This window comes from Trachypithecus francoisi, unplaced genomic scaffold (genome assembly GCF_009764315.1).
Source record: "Trachypithecus francoisi isolate TF-2019V2 unplaced genomic scaffold, Tfra_2.0 Lachesis_group19, whole genome shotgun sequence".
In the NCBI taxonomy this organism is placed as follows: Eukaryota; Metazoa; Chordata; class Mammalia; order Primates; family Cercopithecidae; genus Trachypithecus; species Trachypithecus francoisi.
This window is the reverse complement of record NW_022681464.1, coordinates 7,694,732-7,712,262: the sequence shown is the minus strand read 5'-3', so window position 1 is coordinate 7,712,262 and position 17,531 is coordinate 7,694,732. Positions and strand designations below refer to the sequence as shown.

General features: G+C 43.1%; 2 protein-coding genes across 10 annotated transcripts in view; both read right to left on the bottom strand.

Moving 5' to 3' along the window:
• The window catches only part of SMAD2 (SMAD family member 2), a 97,487-nt gene extending 89,500 nt beyond the window's left edge, over positions 1 to 7,987 (bottom strand). For 5 of the 9 annotated variants that reach the window (XM_033177806.1, XM_033177810.1, XM_033177812.1 and 2 more), the window contains exons 1-2: positions 7,645 to 7,780; positions 7,210 to 7,295 (exon numbers count right to left, since the gene is read on the bottom strand). The gene's annotated coding sequence lies outside the window, so the exon portion shown is untranslated. Of the gene's footprint in view, positions 1 to 7,209; positions 7,460 to 7,644 lie in introns of those variants that run through there. The other 4 variants (XM_033177807.1, XM_033177804.1, XM_033177809.1 and 1 more) reach the window with 3 other exon arrangements.
• Positions 7,988 to 16,386: 8,399 nt separating this feature from the next.
• Positions 16,387 to 17,037, bottom strand: LOC117063832 (thymosin beta-10-like). Its single transcript, XM_033177673.1, has one exon. The coding sequence runs from the start codon at positions 16,786 to 16,788 to the stop codon at positions 16,654 to 16,656; it is 135 nt and encodes a 44-aa protein (XP_033033564.1). The 5' UTR covers positions 16,789 to 17,037; the 3' UTR covers positions 16,387 to 16,653.
• Between the last annotated feature and the right edge of the window lie 494 nt (positions 17,038 to 17,531).

The window sequence follows — 17,531 nt, the reverse complement described above, 5'->3', positions numbered from 1 at the left end:
TGGAAACCTAGGTTGGCCCTCATGGAGAATGATGGGTGATTTATTTTAAACAAAAGCAAACAGAAAACATTGATGTGTTCAACTTTATGGACTGTCACACCTAATGCAAGCTTGAATTTAATTCAAGAAAATTATTATTTTAGCAAAAGTTCACATTAAATAGGGACTGCTGTGTAAAGAGACTACCTATTTGTTTTTGTTTGTTTGTTTTGTTTTGTTTTTGTTTTTACCTAGGAGTTATATTCCTATCACCTATAATGAGTTTTGTGGAATCCACAACTCTATAATCAACTTGTAAACATATAACTTACATATTGGTTTATCACTCCCAGATTATTAAAAAAAAAAAAGCACCTATGACAACACTACAAAGGCCCAGACTCAAATCAGCACAAATATAAAGTATAAGTACTCCAATCGCTCTTCAAATTCCCAGTCTATCCTGACCTCTTCTGAAGCAGCAACTAATACCACGTCAAATCACGTGAGTGGGGTCCTCAGGCCGTAAAAGTTCAATTAAAGGAAAGTCTAGAGTAGTGCCACCCAACACAACTTTATACAATGATGTAAATGTCCTTGGGCATCTGTGCTGTCTAATACAGTAGCCATCAGCTGCATATGGCTATCTAAATTTAGATTAAGTAAAATTTAACGTTCAGTTTCTCAGTCACAGCAGCCACATTTCAAGTGCTGAATAGTCACATGTGGCTGGCAGCTACTTGTTAAGATAGAGCAGGTCTACAGCAAAAATTTCTCCAAGACCTACTGTTCAGTGGTGCTTCAAAGGCTTCCTAGTGGTGAGGATGAGAGGAAAACTGATCAGGCAGGACTTCAACAACTGCCTATTTTTCCTTCTACAAAACAGCTTTACTCCTTTTATCTGCTTTACATTTTGAAATCCTGCGTATTTCTCTCTCGAGGCTTTCTAGTTGCTGCTGTGTGCGCAGGTGTGTGCATGTATTAAGTCTGACTACTACTGGTTTAGAGCAGAAACGGCCAACGCACAACCTCAGGCCAAAGCTGGACCCTCCTGATAACTAAAACGTTTACAAAAAAAAATGTTTAATTGATCAGCTAAAATGAACTACAACCTAACTGCCTATTAAGAATGTTAGGCTGGGCGCAGTGGCTCACGCCTGTAATACCAACACTTTGGGAGGCCGAGGAGGGCGGATCACCTGATGTCAGGAGTTCCAGACCAGCCTCACCAACATGGTGAAACCCTGTCTCTATTAAAAATACAGAATTAGCAGGGAATGGTGGCGCATGCCTGTAATCCCAGCTACTTGGGATGCCGAGGCAGGAGAACTGCTTGAACTTGGGAGGCGGAGGTTGCAGTGAGCCAAGATCGCACCATTGCACTCCAGCCTGGGCAATGAGCAAAACTCCATCTCAAAAAAAAAAAAAAAGAGAGAATTTTAAAAGCTGATCTCAATAAGGAAAATTTGCATTCACTGTCACAGATAAAGTATCTCTAGTCAACAAAAAAGTTTCAATAGTTCATTCAAGTCAAGGGAGAAGGCTCATGGGCCCAGCTTCCACAGCATCATTTATGAGGATTTTATACAGGGGACTCTGCAAAAAAGATTCACCACCCCACGTTTTCTTTTTTTTTTTTTTTTGAGATGGAGTCTCACTCTGTCTCCCAGGCTGGAGTGCAGTGACAGGATCTCAGCTCACTGCAACCTCGGCCTCCCGGTTCAATCAAGTCTCCTACCTCAGCCTCCCAAGCAGCTGGGACTACAGGTACCCGCCACCACACCCAGCTAATTTTTGCATTTTTAGTAGAGACAGGGTTTCACCATGATGGCCAGGCTGGTCTCAAACTCCTGACCTCAGAGTGATCGGCCCGCCTCGGCCTCCCAAAGCGCTGGGATTACAGGCGTGACCCACTGCCTTCAGCCTCACCACTCCACATTCTAAAATGAAAGATGTGATGAGGATGGAACATTTCCTTGACATTTACAAGACCTTAACCATTATGTCTTTATAGAATTTCTGGAAGTAGCTGAAGCAGCATATGAAAATGTAGTTTACTTTTAATTATAGGCAAACTATAAGATCACAGATTTACTATGCTACTTCCTCAGAGCAAGAGTCTTTTTTGACTTAAGAGACTCAAACTAATGAACAGATGGAACACCAGTGGTTCACTCAAGATTATTCTTACTGAATATATTAAATGTAAAACTACATCCCCCTTTCCCACAAAATGAGGGAAGGTATGACATTGTACATTATTCAAGGAAATGCACATTTTTACATTAAGGTAGACACGTGTACTAAAAAGAAGCAACTAAAGTCTATCCTCACTTTCCACTACTCTACAGCCTTGAGGTCAATGTAAAACCAGATTTTGAAAAATGACAGGGCTACCTAGGAGAATTAATGACAATTACACAGTAAATTTACAAACTTTGATAAGAATTAATCACATTAGAATTTCTATTTTCTTAAGAGTATAAATCTAAAGCTACATCAAGCACCTGTCCTATCAATATGTCTCAGTTACAAATAAGAGGAACCCACAGAGCCAAGGAGAACCACTCACACTGTACAATGTGAGGCAAGCACAGAAGACACAGAATTGCCCTAATATTTCTGGCTATCTGACCAAACTAAAGGCAGTGTCTAAATCCACCTGGCTTGGAAAAATTACATTCTTCCTACATGAAATTGCTGAACTGAAGCTGAGAGCTATCTTTGAGATGTAAATCTAGAATCAACATTGAATTATGTCCTAACTGAATACATCACAATTACACCAACCTGAAAAAAATGATCAAAATTGATCAGTGACAAGCAATAAGCCTCCAAATATGCATTTTTAAACCAAAAAGGCTAGTACTTTTTTTTGTACTACTGCTACAAAAAAAAAAAATCCGATTTTTAAAAACAGCCAAGGCTACACATTACAAGGTCACCAATAATTATCTGATGGTGTAGATGGTTTAAAAAGTAACCCTGAAATAAGGTTAGAAGAAACGAGATCAAAAAACTTAACAATGCTAATACTGGGCAGAAGTATTATCAATGCTAATACTGGGCAGACATTACAAGAGTCAAGAAACCCTCAACAGAGAGACTGGCCAACTATCCACTCTTGCTTTACCCTAGAAATCTCGAGCATACTCTGTCTCAAAGCACAGTGAAAAGCATACGCTACTGTCAAAGCACAAGTGAAATTTTATGATACTTCTGTAGACTGACAAAAAAATTACCTACTCTGAAGAAAGGGGGTGGGTGGCATAGGGTGCTACCACACTGAGACAGCCTTTCTTTACTGCTGGCTATCCTTTCAGCTTAGAATCTGAATGGCTGTCTGAATGGCAAAACAAATGAAAACATCTTGGTCATAACAGGTACTGTGGATCTTTCATGAAATAAACTGTAAGCTATAGCACAATCTTCAACCCCTTTAAGAACATTTCTTAATCATCGTGAGTGACAATCTAAAGTATATTATGTAGATTACTGCACTCTTAAAAAGATTTTCCCAAACATGACTTAAGCTAATTGATGGACATTCGTTACTATGCTTTCAGGTCTGGTCCTGCACTCAATGGCCCCAGACATGCTAGTCAGGCTTTGACGATTTTTGCGTCTTGTAGATTATCTCTGTTATCCTCACTGGGCTGTTATCTGTTTTTTTCTTACCAGAGACACTAGTCTAACATCCTACTACCCAGCCCCCACCACACCCCCTTTAAACCTCCCACAGTACCCATAATCTACTTGTTTCTAATCTAGCGCAGGTTTAGAAGCCAGATAAGTTTGCTTGTTAGAAACACTTTAAGTAAATGCCAATGCGTTCTTATTAAGAGGCTCCAAGGCTCTCCTAAGCTTTAAGCTATCGACTGGGACAATTTGGCTATCTCAGGCCTTTGTTGTTCGTTGTATGCTTCTCATATACATTTTATAATAGGTCAATAATAATAGTGTAGGCAAATCATTTGGATTAGAAAAAGCCCAAGTAACAAACCCACAACTACAAGAGAGGAAGAAATCATTTGGGAGGACCCTTATGTCTCAGGCAATGTTCTAGGTACTTTAACTGTGATCACTGAATAAGGAAGGGGTTATTACTTCCATTTTCTGTCAGAAAACCAACCGTCAGGGGTTAAGCAGTAAATTGCCCAATATTGTAACTGAGAAACAAAATATTAGCCTAGGGCTCTCTGATTCCAAAACCCAAGGCCTTTCCACTACACAAGACTGCTGTCCAATCCTGGGTCTCGGTTTAACTACCTGTTTTTTACACTTTATTCCTGATCCTTCCACTGGAACCTGAGTTATTCAACTTTGCTTTCTTTCCTTAACCACTTTCTGTAACTAAAGGGCAATAAGTGATCAAATTAAGGTCAGATGAAGCTTAGCTCTGCAAGTGTACATCTGTTCAGCAATAAACATGTTTCTGAAAGACTGGCTGTATCTTCAGTTTGTATAAACTGTGTAAAACTGGTGACAATTGTTCCCAGTGACACTGAGTGACATGACATCTTCCCTAGTGCTATCCGTTACATGTGATAGGAAGCAAGGCAAGCATACTTTAGGAATGGCTCAGTAACGCATGTGCCCCTGATTTGTACACTAACGACTGTCTTACTCTGAACACTGGAGAATTGGGCAAGGGACATGAGTTTCCACTTTTCTAACTCCATTAAGGAACAGGGGTGTACTTGTTTGCTGGTAAGATACTTTATTGCCTGGTCCAGAGCCTGACACACAGAAAAAGCTGTTTGTTGAATAAATGAATAAATGCTACTTGCTCAATACAAGATATTTGTTGAAAATAAATACATAACCTCTCCTAAACTGGTTTTAAATTCTTTACATTTCACATTTTCTGACATACCTTTGGAATACTTAGTGGAAAACATCTTACCTCTTACAGAAACTATGGGCCTAAAAATGGCTCTTCCACACACATCAGAAGGCTAGGAATCTAAAAGACATGTCCCCCTCCACCCTCTAAAAATGACTCTTTGTCCCAAGAATATGAATAAATCTCCATCTGCCAGGCTGCACTAAATACAGTTTTTATATGCATTACAAAAACACCTGTATTTAAAGCTGCTACAAAACGAGGTTTTTGGAGCCCTAAAGCACAAAACCAACAGAATCAAAACCAAAAAAGAATAAGGAAAGTCTTTTAAAACTGACAATATTTGCAAAATGTAAAAATTCAATAGGTCTTTGCCCAACAGTTTACACAGCTAAACTGAGCTTTTCCATTCACATATATTCCCCCAAAGGTGAAGTAACCAGATTATAGCAACATGATTCTAATATTTACAATGTGAAAATGAAAAGGTGACAACCACCTCTGGCCATCTTGAAGTAGAATAGAAACAACCTTTGTTCCTATCAAAGAGAAGTTTTGTTGAAATGCACAAAACCATCCCCAATATTCCTACACAAGAGTTAAAACACATACCAAGCCCGATAAGTCACAAACAACAGGAAATTACCCTGCACAGTTTCTTAAAAGACTATTATTTCATGAAGCGTACAGACTGTGTAGAGACATGACCACTTATGACTAAGTATACGTAGGTTACAACCTTGAAAAACCAAAGTTTTGTTGAACACCTACAATGCTTGTGGCCACACTTAAGAAGGTGTGGCTAAGTATAAAAACCAAGCTCTAAGAGCATTTTCTTACTAAAACCCAAAATCAACGTTTCCAATCACATTACATTAAACCTGGCCAGGATAAATAATTGCCTTGAACTCAATTAAATCCAATAGAATTTAATATTTATAGTAAAAGTGGATACACTCTTTAGAAATGCCGAAAGATGTAAACTATTTATATTTACTACCAAATCTAAGTTTACAGCAAAGGGTAAGGAACTTTAAAAATAAAAGTATTACTTTTGAATTTAATATAAACGTTTGCTAAATGATCTTCTGGCAGAGGATATTCTTTAAATATCTTGTATGGGTTTTCCGAAGGCAAACTTTTTAAAAACCCTCAAACTATGGTATATTTATGAAACTCATTTTAAATTATTTCTTCCATCTCTGCTTCACTAATTCATGTATTAAAACTGTTGAAACTCCATTTAACAACTTGACTAATTTCTCTGTAAGATGGAAACTTTTTTAACGAGGGATAAAGTAGAATAGCAAATTTTCAGCATAAGAGCAAATTTATTATTAGGCTAAAGGAAAACATCCTATCAGCGATTCATTCATACGAAACTATCAGGTTCAATTCATATGGAGTCAGAAGAGAGAAAAAGAATTTTGGAAATTCACATTGCAAGGACTATTTCTAAAAAGATGTAAACTACTCTAAGTTATTTATTTATTAACAATTATTTTACACATGTCGTTTTAAAAGTTTCACACACCCAAATTTAAGATAGTCCAAATTGTAACAAACAAGACATGACTTTGATGGAAAATGCTGCTTGCAAACTCGTTTTCCCTGGAGATTTCTTTTTAAAAGATTTGGTTGACAATACACTGGTGGTATTTTGCTTTTAAAGTGTTAAGAGGAAGGAATAACAAAACCAACCCAGGTATTTTCTGTTTAGGATCAAAAGGAAATCGTAAGGATAAATAAAAGACAAAAAAGGACCTGACCCAAAGATAGTATCCCCCTCCAAGAGAACAAAGTGTAAGTTGCAATTTTGAAAACCAAGTTTGAAATACAAGAAATCACTTCGAGGGCTTTTCCAAAAGCGTGTGATAAAAACTAATAGGCTCCACCCGCAGAACAACTTTCACAAGTGAGTGAAGGATGATCACAGTTATCAGCTGTGTGCGTGTTTGTGAGTACACACAAGCCATGGAAAACCCGAGACTACTATGGTTAACAAAGGTTACGGGACCAAAAAAAAAGTGGAGGTAAAGTATTACGCGCCCCTAACAAGGCTTCCCAACTCCTGAAACCAGAGCTCTGGCCCTTCGGCTTTAAAAATCAGAACCACAAACTATGGAGTGTTAGAGCCGCGAGGGGAAGGGACGCAGGCACCCCCACCCCCGCCAGGCTAGGCGGCAGCGCCGGGCCGCCGAGCACCGTACCTCCCCGGCTCTCTGCCCCCGAACCTGCACGCCCGGGCCGGCGCACCCACAGCCCCCGAACTCACCACACCCCAGCCCCCACCCGCCGCGGCCATGTGACACAGCCCATCGCTCCGGCCACGGACGCACGCAAACACACCCCTAGCCGGAGGCCCGCGGGCGCTCAGGCTTTACCTGCACGGTGGCGCCAGGTCCCGCCCCGTCAGATCCGGGGGGTCCGGGACCTTTTGTTCCTTCCTCTTCCGATGGGATGGAGGGGGCTGGGAGGGGAAGAGGGGAATGGGCGATTGGAGGCGGAACTGAAAACACTCCCGGCCGCCGTCTTCCCGCCCCGCCCCCAGGCCCGGGCCCGGCCGCCTGCCCCGGCGCGCGGGAGGGTAGAGGAGGGTAGAGGGAGGGGAGGGGAGGGGAGGGGAGGGAACGGAGCCTGGCCGCCGCCCGCGGGGAAGGAGGGGGTGAGGACGCGCGCGCCCGCGCTGCCCCTCCTCCCCTCAGGCGCGCGTCCGCAGCCCTACCGGCCGCCCGCACGGCCGCGCCCTCCACCGCCAGCCCACCTCCGTTTCCGCCCTCCGCCCTCGGCCGCCGGCCGCCGCGGCGCCACGCACCCACCTCCCGGCGGCTGGTGGGCTGCTGGCTGGCGAGCTGCTCCTCCGCCGCCGCGGCCGCGCGGGTAGACCCGCCTGCCACCCTGGGCCGCGGGCCCCGCCGATTCGCCAGCGCAGCCCCGGGGCTGGCACCCTGCCGCCCGCTGATTGGCGCCTCCAGCCGCCCGTTAGGGCGCGAGGCACGCCGGCCGAAAGCCGCGCGGGGCGGGCACGGAAGACGGAGGGAGCGGAGGAGGAATGGAACGAGGCCGAGCGCCGCGGACAGGGCCGGGGGGCGAGCGGGGCGCGGGGAGTCGCTGGCCACCGCCTCCCCACCTCCCTTTGCCTACGGCCCGCCCCGCCTCCCGGCCGGACCGGCGGCGCCCGCAGCCAATCAGCACGCGGGGAGCTCGGGGTGTGAGCCGCGCGTCGGGGGCCTCGAATCGGAAGGGAGACGTCGCTCGCTGATTGGTCCCGCCTCCCCAGTCTAGCGTGAGGCGAGGCGGGGCGCGGCCGGGCGGGGCTGGACGCCCGCGGTTTCGCTTGAGTTGGACTCTGGCGCGCTCCCACCGGAGTTCGGGGGCGGCGGGGGAAAGGCCTGCGTCCTGCCGCGCGGGAAGACGATTCCCGGCGACCGCCCGATCCCTCGCTAGCGTGGTGGGGTGGGGCCTGTGGGGGCCTGCCGCTTCGTTCACAGTCCGTAGTGAGGCCGGCAGCGGACACGTGCTCATCCCACTGGGAGGCCCCGGGCAGCCCGGAGGACGCGCCTAGGAGAGAAAGGGGGTTTGGCAGAAGCCCGAGGACCCGTCCCGCGACTGGGCGCGCCCTATGCAAATGAGTGGGCGGGGCCCTCGTGCTGCTGAACGAGGGTGGGTTCGCGATGTAAATAAGCCCAGAGGTGGAGTCTTTGGAGAGCACGTAGGGCCCGGGTAGGGGATGCCAGATTTAAGTGTTTAACCTAAATCTTGGTTCCGTCATCAGTAAAAATGATATCAATAATCCACGTCCCGAAGGGTCTGTGAAGTCTAAAAGAAACGCATGTCACAATGTCCTCTAATGGCTGGGATATCTTCCCTTCCCCTTTTCTCCCGTTGCGGCGATTAGGCCCCAGCTTGTACATCTGTCCTACAGGAGGCAGCAAGGCCCTAAACTTAACACTGCTCAGGGCATAACCGCACCCAGGGAAAACCTTGTTGCTTTTACCCTTAGGAGCACCCAGGCCTCTGCTGACAAAATATTGAGCCCAACTAATCACATCAGGTGTTTACTATGCACCCACTGTGACACAGGCAGGGAGTACCGTAGAACTAAAGTTGAAAAGAAACTTAGGTCTCACACAGGTGCCAGAGACAAGACTAGAACACGGTTTTTTTGGGGGTGCCTGTCCAGTAATTCATTCTCATGTATGGCTTACTTTATAGATATAATTGGGGACTTCAAATAAGCGGGAAAGAAGCACTAGCAATACAAATCAGTAATCAGGAAGTACCAAATGAGCACTCCAAACAATAAGAGTTTTTGAAGAATACTCTTTCTTCTGAGAAATGAACGTGTCCCAGAGGAGGGTGCCTTCAGATGGACCTTAAGAGAGATGTGGCCATCCCCTCAGTCATACAAGTTTTCCAGATGTCCTTTGAAAATCTCTGTCCTTTCCACCGTCTCTCTCCTCTCACATAGAGGAACTTTTCTCACGGGAAAGTTGCGATGAAGAGCATGAACCCAGGAGTCAGGCACATTGTAGCTTTGAGTACAACTCTGTTCCAGATCTGTAATCTTTGCAAATGGAACTCCCCTGCAACGATACCTACCTAAATATAGTTGTGTGATGATTAAATAATAAATATGAAAGTAAATAGCATAGGGCTTTGAAGTTCAAGGAAAGTCGGTGATCATTAACTTCTCTTCTGTTGCTTGCAAACATTTATGTTAAGATGAACCTACTCAGCAGAAATTCTTCCTCCAAAAATTCCCTTCCAGGGTGGTTTCTTCCATTATTAGTTTAGAGATAGCTCTACTAACCCCTTAATGAAAATGGTTTGTGAAGGAGACCCAGGAAGCCCAATTGGTGGAGCTGTCCCACCTCCTCTGTCTTGTTTCCTCTTTCCAGAGCCACTAGGGAGGCCGGTCTAGGGCAAAGGCTGTTCAACTTACAAGTAGGAAGGCTGTTTCTGGTTTTTGTTCTGTCTTACTGCTAAGACAAGTCAACAGTTGTAATATGAAGTAGCATATTAAAAGCTACCCTGGTCACACAAGTATTTTCTCCTATGTGAACAAGGTGGGGATTTGGGTGTCCACCTGAGTAGTAGGAATAGGAACAAAAGCAGGTCTGGCTGGGATTCCAGAATATACTCCTAGTATGCGAGTTAGGTACTTTGAGGTTACACTAATTAAGTGGGTAGTATGTCTGAGGTCTAAGTTAGACCATTTATCCAAAGTCTCAGACTTTGGGTCCATAACTCTTCCATTTAGGAAGCCTTCCAGGATGTATAATTGAGGAAGAGCGAGGAGGGACAATCTGGCTACCAACACAGTCCCCAAGGAGTTTAGAAATGGGAGCATGCCTACTGTCCCCTCTGCTAGAAGTGCTTCTAAACCAAAGTGGGTCAAGACAGAAACTGAAGGCACATAAAGCAGGGATTGCCATGGCAACAAACAGTTTGGAAATCCACTAGGGTACCTCAAGATCTATCAGTAAGTCCCTATTGTATAAATTAGATTGAATGAGTCTTGTTTTTATATGGATAGAGACCAAGTTTAACCCTTCATTAAACATGACACTGCAAAATCACATCTAAATCAATTCAGAATCCAATTCAAAAGTAGTTAAGTGCACTAGAAAGACACATAAGAAAAATGATAATGGTGGTTTCTTCTGGAAAGAGCCTGAGGGTCATAAGTGGAAAACTTAAATTTCATCATTATTTCTTTTGTAGTTTGATTTTTTTGAAAAAGCTCACTGCCTTGGTTCAGACTTTGTTGTCTTTCATTGGAAACATTGCTTTAGCTCTTCAGCTGGTCTTCTTGTCTCTACTCTTGCTCCCTTCCAATTCATCCTCCTTCCTGCTGCCAGCATTTTTTTTAATAGCATATTTTCTAAATGTAAATCTGATGTCACTACCTTGATTGATAGTGTCCTTCTTCCAGTTTTTTTTTTTTCCAGGATAAAATCAAGACTATTTAGCATAACCTAAAAAAGATCTTTAATGATCCATCCCAGGCCAGTCTCTGTAGCGTCACATCTCAACACTCCCCACCTTGCTCCCTTTTCCCCAGCCAGAATGAACTCCTGACAGTTTCCCTAATCACCATGTTCTCTCATTCCCCAGTGCCTGTGCTGTGCTGTGCTCTCAGTTCTGCTAGAAAGCACTTGCCCTATGCTGCCTGACCAACCTCTACTCATCCTTCGAAACTCTGTATAGAGCTTCAGTACCCTCATTCGTTCATTGATCTCTCTGTCCATACAAAGACACACAGAGACATGCACACACACACACAGTCGTGATCTTTCAAAAAACAACTCATTCTCTCCTCTCTGGTCAATTTTTAAAGCCCTTTCTGGCTTCCCCAGCCCAAAGCTATACCATTCACGTATGAATTTTCTCTCATACCTACAATGATATACATACCATTACTTCATTTTGATTAATATATTGATGCATGCATTTAGTCTTGAGCAGTTTTTTTTTAAGCTTCTCCTCTGTATATATGTATTGTCTCCTCATCTAGATTGTAAATTCCTGAAGGACAAGGACAACTTATTCTCACTTGTCTTCCCCTACCCTTACCAAAATACTAATTGAAGAAAGATGAAATACAGCATTTGTGTAAAAGAAAAACATGCCACAGGTCTGCAAACATTCTACACAGCTTTGCATCCATTCTTGCGGTTTATAGTGGCCCTCCATACAACTGTTGGGTCTCTTTTCAACATCATTTGCTCATCCTAGTGGGATTAAATTGCAGTGAGCATTACTACTTAAGGAAAGATCCAGTTATTTGCAACTGAGAGGATGCTGATTAAATGAGATAAGTAAAAATTTTAAAGAACAAATGTGTGGGGTTACTTTTATTGTAAATGATAAGGAAGAAATCCAAAACCAGCTAGATTTTTATATTGATACAATGAAATTTCAGGTTCCAAATGAATTTATGTTGCAGATTTGAACATATGCGGCCCCCCAGCACACAATCCTTATTCACATTAGTTTTTGCTAAAAAGAAAAAGTATTTCACATCTGATAGAATATGCAGGAGACAGGAATAAGGCATGTATGAGGAAAAAACTTAAAATTTAACAAGTGTTCATCAGGTATCTGTCATGCACCTACCACAGAGGCATTGGTTGATCATGGTGGAAAATTCTCACTCTTTGGCCAAAGTCACTCAAAATAAGACAGGTAGGATTTTTTATAATTAAAGAGAGAAAGAGATTAAAAGAGAAGTTGGCTCTGATAAAGACAAAAATATATGGCAAAACAAATTATATTTCTCATCATTCTCCAGGCATCGTAGTATTCTATTTCTTATCTCTACACTTAAATGGATAAATAATGATTAGAAGAATAGATCATTGGATAACCCAGTGACTGTTCAAATATTACTTGGAAAATTACAATACAATTCCAATGCAATGAGCTCTCCCATAAAGGCATTTAAATATCTGAGATCTACATATTTTGGAAAAAGAATAAAAGAGGCCAGTGTCTAAACCCTGAAAGAACAATATCCAAATTGTTTGAAGTTCTATTGTGAGGGGAGATTATTTGGTAGTCATATGCCAACAATAGGGCCTTATGCTTCCATTATAATTGTCTGTGGGTGACAATATTGACTGAGCCAGGCTGCTGCTAGGCAGGATAAGTGTATGAAGGTATAATACTCTTGGAAAATTTCAAGCTTATTAGCATAATTGCTCTGATGAAAACTGAAGAGCTTACTTAACATAGCTGACTAGAGTAGACAATAGATGCATAAGCAGTGTCCTAATTATTGAATTAATGAGTCCCAATTGTTTGTCCTTCCTGTAAACGGTCCTTGCTATGAAACAGACATTTGCTGAAGGAGTCTGACAATTGTGTTAGCTGACAAGTGGCCAGAATGTAATTAATGGTGGGAGAGAGCCAATTACTACTGGGTCCTAAAGACTTCACTGGTGAGTTTCAAGGAAAAATTATATAGCTATACAGTGGTTTCATATCAACTCTTCTTTGCTTTTGTAAAATCATGGAGCCTGATTCAGTGCTCTTATTTTGCAGTTGAGGAAACTGAGGCTGAGGCTTCCTTCTCCAAAGTCCTGTGACCACTTAGTGCCATGCATTGTGCACGTAGTATCTGCCTTTTCTGCTCTGGCACTGCCCACTGACTCTTCTTCATGTTCCTGGTCTGCATGCACACCCATGCTGCAAAACAACACTTCTGAACCTTTGCCGCTCTACAAAACTCCAAGTTCCCATTACTTTGTAAGCATATGTCCTCACCAACTATTTCGTGGTGAAAATAGAGGCAAATTTCCTACCCACGCCTGAACCCCCAATGATGGACAGATGTACCTGTCTCCAGACCGACCCTTCCAGCCACTTTCTTCAAAAGCCTTGCCTATCCCTCTGGATAAGCTTTTTCCTCCACTTACTGTCTCTTCCCTTGACCACCCTGTCCAGGGTGGTCATACATACACACGTCCCTCCCAACATACACATGTCACACTCTATCACATCACCTTTAAAATTTTTTCTTTAAAAACTTTTATCATTATGTAGAATCATCACGTCCACTTATTCTGTACTGAATTATTACTTGTCACCCCTTAACACTTAATGTAAGATCTAAAAGAGCAGGAAATATGTCTGTTTTGTTCACCAGAGTATCCCTAATTCAAGCATACATGGAGGCACTCAATAAATATTTTTGAATGGATGAATAATTTTCACTCAAGTTCACTCAAACTCAGCATATCCAACTGGAAATGATCATCTCCTTCTGTTTTCCTGTCTGTGTATGTCTTAGCTCAGTTCCCTAGAAAACAAACCTGATGCAAGGATTAAGTATTGATGCTTTTTTTGTAGAAGGTATAATCCCAGGGCAACAGTATGAGGGAAAAGACAAGAAAAATGGGGAACAAGGTACAGCAATGCATTACTGTGCTAAACACTACTCCATGAAAAGCCTTAAAGAAATACAGCCTGTCTCTTGGGCAGGTACAGCCACTTGGCCGTACAGGACATCTCCAGACAGGCAGTATGGAGAAATCACACCATGAAACAATGTGAAGAAGGAAGGAATTTTTTCCTTGTGTCTCCTGTCTCCTGTTGGTCATAGCTTGTCTTTCAGGGAGTAAAAATTTTCTCACTTCCCGGTTGGGTTATCCATTTTCTTTGACAGTCACTCAGAAAGCCAGGTCCCATGCCCTGGAGTTCAGAAATGGTGGGAGGAAACTGGGTATGTGGCTGGTTGACCTCAGGCAGTTAAACCACAAGGGACTTAACTAAGTCTCTAGTGGTAGCAGGTGAAACAGAAGAAGTCAAGGGTCCCAGAGATGGTAAGGCCCAGAAAATCTGAGAAGACATGTAAATTAAGGCTGACATAGGGTAATCATTACTACTGCAAAGGTAGGACCAGGTTTATTTTATCCACTTCATGATACACAGCACCTACCACACTATGTGCTAATTAAACTTCTGTTGAATAAATTCCTGCATAAATGACACCACCACCTGTCAGATCTACTCAGACAGAAACCTTGGAGTCATCCATGGTCTTCCTTCTTTCTTAATTCCTGTATATCAAAGACAAAATTTCCGTTGGTTCTACCTTTTTAATGTATCTCAGATCAATGCCTCCTCTCCAAGCTCACTTCCTCGATTCAGACTTCACTGTCTTTCACCGGAAGTATTGCTTTAGCTCCTCAGCTGATCTTCTTGTCTCTACTCTTGCTCCCTTCCAATTCATCCTCCTTCCTGCTGCCAGAATTTTTTTAATAGCATATTTTCTAAATGTAAATCTGATATCACTACCTTGATTAATGGTGGCCTTCTTCCTGTTTTTTTTCCAAGATAAAATCAAGACTGTTTAGCATAACCTAAAGATCTTTAATGATCCATCCCAGGCCAGTCTCTGTAGTGTCACATCTCAACACTCCCCACCTTGCTCCCTTTTCCCTAGCCAAACTGAACTCCTGACAGTTTCCCTAATCACCATGTTCTCTCATTCCGCAGTGCCTGTGCTGTGCTCTTTGTTCTGCTAGAAAGCACTTGCCCTGTGGTGCCTGACCAACCACTGCACACCCTTCGAAGCTCTGTATAGAGCTTCAGTACCCTCATTCATTCATTGATCTCTCTATTCATACATACAAAGACACACACACACACACACACAGCCATTCAGTGTTTGTTGTAACAGCCAGGGTTCTTAGTTGCAAGCAACAGAGAAATTGATGTTCACTGACTTTAGGACAAAGAGAATTTGGTGAAAGGATATTGGGTGACTGACACAATTGCTGGGAAGGCTGCAGAAACAGGCTCAGACAATGAGCAGAAACAAGGAAGACGAGGCAACAGCCAGGAAGACAGCCAAGACACAGGACCGCATGCTGGGGGAGGAAGGCAACCATCACTGGCACCACCGTTCCACACAGGATGCCATGGGCTTCACTTCCAAGTCAGTGTCACTGCGCACTACCCACCATTCGCTCCCCACCACTCTCACTATCAGCACTGTTGTTCCTGGCAAGCAGATATCACTGCAGTGCCTGTTACTGCCACCGGGATTGTTTCCGCACCACCTGTATTTTGCATTACTAGAGCCCTGCCTTTGAAGCCCAGGGCAGATCCATTAGGTCAACCAAGCTTAGCCTATGTCGCATGCTCTACTTGCAGGCAGGGTTGAGAAAGTAAGGAGCTAACATTTTGGTAGGCTTCTATATTATATTGGGGATCCGCTTCTCTCCAGTAATCCTCAGATAATTATCTAAACAAAATAAAGGGGGCCAGGTTCTGGGGATCCCCTAAATGACAAATGTCCACTGTGTTCTCAAAATTGCATCTACCTGAACCAAGTTGTCTTCGAGGCACCAGGGATACAAAAATGAATAAAGTGACCACTTCATACCCACTAAGATGGCTATGATCAAAAAGGCAGAAAATAACCAGCGTTCCTAACGATGTGGAGAAATTGGAATCTTTATATATTGCTGTCAAGAATGTAAAATGGTGCAGTCATTCTGAAAAGCAATCTGATAGTATTAATACCTCCAAAGATTAAACAGAGTAACCACATGATCCAGCAATTCCACTTCTAGGTATATACCCAAGGGAAATAGCAACATATATCCACCCCAAAACGTTTACACAAATGTTCATGGTATTCCTAAGACCGTGAAGTAGAAATATCCCACATGCCCACCAACTGATCAATGGTAAAAAGTGGCACATCTATACAATGGAATATTATTCAGCCATGAAAAGTAATGAAGTATTGAGACATGCTGCCATATGGATGAATATTGAAACTTGAACCATTATGCTAAGTGAAAGAAGCCAGTCACAAAGGTCACATACTGTGTGATTCCATTATATGTAACATCCAGAATAAGCAAATCTATAAAGATAGAAAGTGGATTTGTGTTTGGCAAGGTCTGGGAGTGGAGGTGGAGAAGGGGAGTGACAGCTCATGGGTACAGGGTTTCTTTCTGTGATAATGAAATGCTGTAAAATTAGATTGCAGTGATGATTGTATAGTTCTGTGAATATACTAAAAACCATTGACTCGTTTACTTTTTTTTTTTTTTTGCCATGCCACGAAGTGTGTTTTATTTTTATTATTCATACAAATAATTTTCTATAATATTCCAGGGCAAACCGGAGAATTTGGCACTCCGATTGGGGGGGGTCCCTTCAGAAACCCACAGGCTGGTGGCATCAGCACAGAGTGCCCAGGTTCACAGTGCAGCTTGTGGCTCGTGTCCATCTTGCAGGTGGCTCTTCCTCCACTTCACGACTGGGGTCTCGAAGATGATGGGGGTAGGAAATCCTCCAGGATTTTAGGAAATTTCACTCTGCTTCTCCTGCTGAATGGTCTCTTTGGTTGACATGGTGTTCTTCTCCTGCGTCTCCGTTTCTTTCAGCTTGGCCTTATCGAAGCTGGCAATTTCCCCCATGTCTGGTTTGTCTGCCATTTTCTTAAAACAATCCGTGTAGTCGGGTTCCGAGCCCGGGATCCTAGTGCTCCCACTAGTGTTGCTGCAGCAAGAGACCGACTCATTTACTTTAAATGAGTGAATTATGTGCTATGTGAGTGATGTCTTAATAAAGCTCTTTATTAAAAAAAAGAATGTAATAAAAAAAAGCCTCCTTTTCCTCAAGGAGCTGCCAAGCTTGTGGGACAGCAGAGTTAACAAGGTGGCTGCCAGTGGCCGCTGGTCATGCCTGTAATCCTAGAGCTTTGGGAGGCCTGGAAGGATCACTTGAGGCCAGGAGTTAAATAACAGCCTAGGTAATATAGTGGGACCCTGTCTCTACAAAAACTGTATTTAAAAAAAGAGTTAACAAGGAAACAATACAACTTGAAGTTGTGGCAAACCTTTCCTTCACAGCCACTCCTTCTTTCTTTACGCCTCAAGATGGAAGATGTACCTTGCTCCTTGCCACAGCACTTACTTAACTATATTTTAAATTGTCTTTCTCTGAACAGTACGATCCTTTAGGTAGGAACAAGTGTGTCTTTGAACTTTGGGTCACCAGGGCTAGCTGCAGTGCCTAGCACACAGTAGGCTTAATAGTTGTTTGTTGAATGGTGAATAAATGAGAGAGCCAGAACTGGAACTTGGGTGTCCCAAGACCCAGACCAGATTCCTTCCAACTACACCCATTTATATTGACGTCAGAAACGAATGCTTTCCAAATCTGACGGCTAGCCAGA

Coding starts and splice junctions, on each gene's coding strand:
- LOC117063832 (XM_033177673.1), bottom strand. CDS start 16,788: ATGGCAGACAAACCAGACATGGGGGAAATTGCCAGCTTCGATAAGGCC.